This window comes from Dreissena polymorpha, chromosome 4 (genome assembly GCF_020536995.1).
Source record: "Dreissena polymorpha isolate Duluth1 chromosome 4, UMN_Dpol_1.0, whole genome shotgun sequence".
NCBI classification, from domain to species: domain Eukaryota; kingdom Metazoa; phylum Mollusca; class Bivalvia; order Myida; family Dreissenidae; genus Dreissena; species Dreissena polymorpha.
In genome coordinates, this window is record NC_068358.1 from 41,928,319 (window position 1) to 41,936,109 (window position 7,791).

The 7,791-nt window shown below is 32.1% G+C and overlaps 1 protein-coding gene across 1 annotated transcript in view; it reads right to left on the reverse strand.

Moving 5' to 3' along the window:
- LOC127876968 (uncharacterized) overlaps window positions 1–7,359 on the reverse strand; it is a 17,459-nt gene extending 10,100 nt beyond the window's left edge. The window contains 10 exon segments of the mRNA XM_052422523.1: window positions 1–64; window positions 237–459; window positions 579–711; window positions 1,578–1,774; window positions 2,760–2,853; window positions 3,604–3,708; window positions 3,905–4,000; window positions 4,281–4,378; window positions 5,423–5,482; window positions 7,226–7,359. The exon segment at window positions 1–64 is cut by the window's left edge and continues 309 nt beyond it. Coding sequence (XP_052278483.1) covers window positions 1–64; window positions 237–459; window positions 579–711; window positions 1,578–1,774; window positions 2,760–2,853; window positions 3,604–3,708; window positions 3,905–4,000; window positions 4,281–4,378; window positions 5,423–5,482; window positions 7,226–7,287 — 1,132 coding nt within the window. The 5' untranslated portion in view covers window positions 7,288–7,359.
- Window positions 7,360–7,791: the final 432 nt, after the last annotated feature.

Genomic DNA, 7,791 nt, shown 5'->3' on the forward strand with positions numbered 1-7,791 from the left:
CATAGTAATATGCAAGCCCTGATAAATCGTCAGACCATCCATTCCATCGTGGTGAAATCGCCATCTGTAAGGAGCGTAATGGTCTTTTAAATAGCGGTTTGCACCCTAACAAATTTTTAAAATAATAACCATTTGGTATACGGTTTAATTTTGCAATCCTGACAGCATAAACTGTTGGACTTTCATAGCATAATAAGAAACTATATATATTGAGTAGTATATTATATAGGTCTTACCCTAGTGATATCGTTGTCCACGATAATTGGATGTTGCCCTTGGACACACTTTATAATGGCTTCTTTTTCGGAACAATGCTTTGGAGCAATAAAATCGAATTTGAACTCCACTGGTTTTTCATCCCAATGACCTTGGAAAATTTGCAACTCTCCTGGACTATTATAGTTGATGTCTTTTAGTTGCCTATATCCCCCACTCTTTGTACGAAACTTCACTGTAAACCTACACGTGCGAAGTGTACCATTAAAATCAAATGTCTAAGCTTAACATATTGGTATTTAGTATACGTGTGTTTAGGACGTCGGTCGATTAGTTAGGTAAATACTTATTCCGAAACATACTCATCTCCGTGTTCCAAGCTGTAGATATAGTCATTCTCTGTCATCACGCAGCTGGCGTTATTTGAAGGTCTGGTGTCAGATATCAAGTTGCAGCTGTAAATGTGATTCAGAGCTACGAGCCGGTTTGGTCCACCTAACGAGAAAATTATTAATGAAGATATAACTAAGATTTATACAGCGTAGAAAGCTACAAATACAATAGAGGGATTTCTGTAATTTCAAAAATATTTGTATACAGTGTTTAATAATAATATTTTAACGGTATAAAACACCTTTTGTGCGTATAATGAATGTATTTTTTTAAACACTCATCATGTACAGAAAGTGCTTTCAAACTTTCAGTACTTGAATTGCCGTTAGCAAAAATTGTTGTGAAGATGTGCAATTTGCAAGTCGTAGGCAAACGGGTAAATATTTGCAAGTGTGTCGTTGACTTTAGTTGAAAACATCTGATAAGCCTCAAGAATGTACATGTTGAAGTTCTCAACATTTTAATTTCAATGCATCAAGACTTTTTTCAGGATAAAACAAAAAAATAATGAATATTTAGGTGATTAACAATAAGAAAAAAAATATTATTATGTTAAAATGTCCCGGAAGATGAAGCCATTTAAGTGTAGCTATGACCGTCCAACAACATTGTAAATTATTTGTCTTTCCTTGATAGCTTCTACCCGCGAGAGCTATCTTTAATCTTGTCGATGAGTGACTGCTCTGTTTATAAGGCATTTAAAGCGTCTGTTTCATACGGATATAATATATAGTTAAAGCGTAATCAAACGTTTATTTTAAAAAAAAAGTTGCAAGTCAATCATTACCGTTTTGTCTCTTTTATAACATTCCGGAGGATTGAAAACTAGTATTACATACAAATGTTTTTACTCGTTAAAGCGAACCAAAGCGCGCACGAAAGTCACAACTACATTTCTTGGGAGAAAATTGATTGCCCGGACTACACTCTGGTGTTTCAATTGTTGTAAGAGGAAAGATGGGTTATACCGTTTTTGTTCACTTTAGTGTGTAGAACATCTGCCTGACTACGAACAATACCAAACCCGCTTGCTGTGATGTATATCTCTTTCGGGAAATACGCATGAAGCGGTATGTACATGGAACTCATGGTGAACCGTGCATAGTTGAAGTTTTCTTGATTGCACCATATCACGTCACTCCCTGTTGCGTTTGTGCACGGAATGCTAACGGGCATTAATATAACATTAGAGTTGGAACGATTTTCATATTTTTTTTAATTGTTCTTTTAGCATTGTATATAAACACATACCTTAAAATAAACGAAAAAAGCAAATCTAACGAACATAACCTAGTTTTTACAAGATGGTTTTCTGACAAATAAAATAAAACTTACGGGACAAAACTTACTTGATACCCTACCTACAGGCCGTTTAGTAAAAATAATCAAATTGTGTTTCATAATTGCTAATACCTAAAATTAGTTCAATTCAATCAATTAATTTAAAAACCGTAATTACTTTAAGTTTTCGGACACTCTTAATATTCGAACACCCCCGTTTTTAGCCAAAATAATTATTTGTCCGTACTCTTACTTTTTTATTTAGGGTTTTTGTCCATAATTAATTTATTTCATTTTTCAATGCTATTTTACCAGAAATTTGCCTCGTTTAGCTTATCTGGTGACACTTCGATCATGCGTTTTTACCACCGGTTAAAGGACACGAAATCTGCCAGACGAATGCCTTAATGTAATAGATCATTACATAAGCATTCTTAGGAAAATATCAATTTATTCCGGTGATTGACAATGGTTCACAAAACATCTTAAAATTAAACATAGATAACAGTAAATTATACTATTTGGTCGGCGTGGTATTTTACAATCACGTCCATTGTCGAAACATTTGATGCTTTACAAAGTCCTATAGTGTCTGTAAATTTTCGAACACCTGCATTTTTTTTTGCTAAATTTTCGGACACGTGTATTTTAAATAACTTGTATCTTAATTTTCGAACACAAAAAAACAGAAAGTGTTTTTAATTATCCGAAATCTTTAAGTATTTATGGTAATTTTGTTATTTCAAATAAATGATTACATATTGGTGGTATTATAAATGTAGGAGATATTGCATGTTCATGTCGTGATAATAATCACTTAATTCACATGCCTTTCCAATACAACAGCTACGCATAATATAACAATTAACCTAAAGTAGAAGAGTTCCTTTAGGTCTGTACGCCGTATGTTTGCTAGAGTCACAGCGCAAGATGACACTGTTGGCAGATTCTTTCCAGCAGAAACTGAAACCATTAAAGTTAAAAAGTATAATTAAAGTAATTCAAAAGTCATATTAAAAATGATTATAGTAATAATAATAATAATAATAATAATAATAATAATAGATCTAATAATAATAAATAAGAGGAATAAACAACAAAAGAAGAAAATGAAGAAAAAGAAGAGGAAGGAGAGGAAGAAGAAGAAGAAGAAGACGAAGAAAAAGAAGAAGAAGAAGAAGAAGAAGAAAAAGAAGAAGAAGAAGAGGAAGAGGAAGATAGAGATGAAGAATAAAAGAAGAGTTAAAAGATGGAGAAAAGATTAAACGGTAAACTTAGATCGAGTAGACGAAAAATAAAAACTAGTTAAATACGCAGAATGCGATTAAGCTTTCTGGTAACCTTATTATATCGATTAGACGGCTATTTGACTTCAAATCTTCGTTATTAGCTGTGAATGACTATTTCCGTTTAATCAATATGTGTAACAAGTGTTAAGCTTAACGATGACGTGGTCGATCGCAGATATGCAGATTTGTTCTACGGCGCGCTTATTTTAATAAGAAAATGAATAAATACGGAACTGAATTTTTTGGAGCAAGTTCATACTTTTGTGCACGAATCAAATAGTGTTGATATTATGGAACCACTTCTAAAATTCAGTCTAGTATTTTAATGCATGCGCGTGTCATCTGTTTTGAAGCACGCACAAAACTTTATATCGCTTTTACGTCATAAAACTTAATATTCTTACAACAAGTTATCTGAACTTACATCTTAAACAACCATTAGTCTGGTCTTCCCAACCATCATAACATGCGCAGTTGTCGGGTGGACTACACACACCGGGGAAACAGGGCTTTAGGTGAGAACACTTAACTACAATCAAAACCGAACATATGACTTAGCAGTATTACTTAATTGACAATTAAATTCTTGTCAATAATAATAAGAATGATATCAATTACAAATCGAACATTTAAAAAGACGATGTATAATGCAATTGTAATTATATTTTAATGATTATTTCAATAAAATATTTATATTCATATTAAAATAATTGGTAACAATATACGTTGTGCACAATTCGCCCCCTCGAATGACGGCGGACACTTGCACGTGTCGGGTTGTATGCACGTGCCGCCATTATAGCATGGCGTGCGGCATATCGCTGAAAGAAATAACAAGCACATCATGTCTAAATTGTGCATTTATAAAGTATTGAATATCGGACGGCATTTGTCACTCAAGTCACTCAAGTGTATCACATTCATCAAACAAAGCTTAAAACCAGTAAAACTAACGTTAATGGACCAAATATTATATGCTGATGACATTTTATAAATGATGAATATCATGATATATAGTATATTATGTATATTATAGTATGATAAAAACGATGAAACTAGTACTAGCTGATAAAAACACACTGACAGCAGTATTACACATACGTATGACACATTCTCCACGTCCATTATCCCGCCATCCAAAACAGCAGACCTGCACATAATTGCTTCTCATTCTGGAAACCGACGTTCTTCCCCATCCCCTGTACGCAAAACAAACAAACCATGGTCTGTAAAGTAAAACCTTACTTTGTCTTTTGCTCTTAATGCATTTAATAATTAGTGTTTATTAAATCATTTCTTTTTTTACATTTTATTTTACCATCAATAGGTATGTGGGGGTCAAGGGTATCCCCTTCCACACCGTACAACAACATGCTTATAACTGCATAATAGCAATACATGTATACCATTAAGCGTATTAAATATACGTCTAAATTATGCAAGTCACAATGCACAATGTGTGGTATTGCTTAGTAGCCACGTGCTCACAGTTACATAAGAAGAGTAATAAAATAATTGCATAATAGCAACATACTACTTGCTACATGTAGTGAAATTAACAATATAGAGATTAATTATGCAAGCCACAATTTTCTAACGATACAGCAAAGTACAACAATCTTTATAACGTTAAAATCTAGATTGCAGAAGACATTCATTTCCTTTAAAATTTTATATTGGATTGCAAAATATGATTTTGCTGCGATAACGGTGGGTATTTTTTTAATCATTTTACATTTATATATAAAAAATAATAATTATAAGGAATGTAAGATTGAGAGGAACACTTGGGTCTTTATGTCCTAACATAAACGATGGCTCATTTATAAAGTCGGTGAATACCTCAAATCCCTCGAACAGTTTTGCAATAAAAAAAATGAACATGTCAACATTCCCCAAAAATGTGCTCGATTGTTCCTGGCAAATTATGAAAGAAAGAGCATTCTACAGATGCTAGATAATTGATATTATTCAAAAATAGTTTGTACCAATAAGTATATAAAATATTGGGATTTGTAATATGAACTTTATATTTCATGATTCCGCTTTGCGTAAATCGACAAATGATTAAATCATTTATTGAGTACTTTTCTTGAACATTTGTTTGGCGATCGCGTTGAGTTATTATAAATTTCGATAGTATAAGTAAAATACAAAAATGGATTAATATTACATCTATATATGCTGCATAACGGTAAAAGTTCCCTAATAACATAAGGCAAATAAATTGTTTATTGACTTACCATAGGCCGGTTCTTGTAGTTGTCCAGTGCTGGTAGTATTGGATGATGGTGCATACATGTCTACAATAAGTAAATAACAGTTTGATCAGTTTATTCAAGATATATAGCATTCCTGGCGCTTTTAAGCTTTATGTTTGATTTTGCGGTAGGGGTTAAGATTTTTTTTAAACTGAGATAACAGAATAAAGACAACCTATATTTTAGCTGCAAATACTTCTAATATTTTTTATTATAACCAAATAATGGAATATTCTAAAATCATAAACGTTTTACCCAACGTTTTATTTAACAATTAATAAAGAAATTTGCTCATAAAATACATCGTTTGTTTTCCAATAGCGTTTGTTCATATACATGTATGCCAACAAAGTGTGTACATGTATGCAATCAAAATTTGCTCATTTTACTATGTCTGGCAAATTATTTATTTATTTTGTATTAATACAAATTAATTTTTTATTTCAAGTATTTAATTATTTATTTTATTTTATTTTTACAATTTATATTTACATGTATTTATATTTATAAATGTAATAAGTTTATTTCTATACTCATAAACAACAGATTTTGGCTGCAATATAACGTTTCTTGGAGGCCGGCACAAAGCACAGCAAAACGTAAAACATAAACTTTTTTAATGCTGTCCAAGAGAAATATTAACTCAGAAATTTAACCAACAGAATGTTTTTTGAATATTTTTTTAAACTTCCTGTTCGATGATACACGGACTTTTCATTCGGAAGAGTTTAATCAATGAGGATGGAGTAAAAAAAAAAGATTTCATTATATTTTTTAAAAGTCTAGTCATCTTATTTTCTGCAAATGAGTACAGTTTAGTAATATAATTTTTTTCAATGTGTTAAACTATTTCTCTTAAACTGTTTCATTTGGTATATATAGGTATAGGTATATTAAACGAGCATAACATAACATAACTTGGGGTCTTAGGGGGGTCTTAATTCAAACGCAATGCCTGTGTGCGCTTTGTGTTACGAAAAACCAGGCCAAACTAAATTAACTTTATTCGGGACTCAACTGATTCACTGGTACAAAGAATTTTTCATTGTTAATCAACTGCGTATTATGAATAAATACATGTTGATATACGAAATACATAATCTCAAGGATAAAGGTCATTTTTAAATGTACCTCGTGTAAATATGTGGCCCAACCAACCAAGTTCCAAATAACACATATTCTTTATCATATATATTTCGAACAGTCAAATTAATATTGGGAATTATTTCTGCTGGGTTTATAAAATAAAAAGCGCGTTCAAATGCCAATTGTAGTTGCAACATACATTCACAGAGGTCAGAAAAAATGAACCCAATACATAATTTCCTTTCTGAGATTCACGATAACCATATAATTGCATCTGAGTATAGAACAGTGTGAGTCAGCAATAATGTAAATTATATTATGATTTTAACGAATAATTAACACGCAAATAAAATAAACACCAATCATTCACCGGTAAATAATGCTTTATCTTTTTCAGAAGCAAAAATAACTTAAATTCATAAATACGAGTTAACAACAAGTTAAAGAAACTCAGATCCGAGAGATATATATTAGTGCGCATATAATAAAAACGTGCGATGGCGACGTGTCGTACTGACCATTCAATGTTTAATCATACACTTTGAAATTCTTAACATCACTAAAACTCAACCTGTATAATTTTAATAAGATACAATCACACAAACCCAAACGATGTGATTTTGAATTTAGAAATACAACAATATCCAGTTTAAAGACCACATTTAGTTGTATGTGTATACAGTTTTTAAAACGTCTTACCCGGTTAGCCCAACCGCATAATCCAGACAGCAGAACAACAGAAAAACCTTTGTCAGCCTCATGACAAGAAGGTCGCCCGCCAAAGATTGCGCAAAGTTACGTGCGCTTTCATTTATACAAACACAGATGTGACTTCCTTGTTAGTGCGCATCCATTCCCATGCATGGGCTCTGGAAAGTCACGAGTCTGCCCATCGATGTCATAGAAATATTACCTCACTAGAGGAAACTTAATCGAACAAGAGGTTAGGGTAGTCATATAAATTACTCATATCGGCGATGTTTTGTCACATATGCCATATAACAGTTTCTGTCCGATTACAAACGAGTGTTGTTTATTTAGTGTTTTGTTTACCAAGTGTAAAATTAAGAATACGCATTTCCGTGATATTTTGTGTCTTTGTTTGTGGAATTTTATTAAATTGTAATTAAAACTTGCTTTTGAGTGTAACCGAAAAAAAATCATGTGACCACAATGCGAACCGAAAAAAAATCATATGACCACAATGCGTAAAATGGTCAGCTTTTTATGTAATTAGAATGAATTTACTAAAATGAACCACAAGC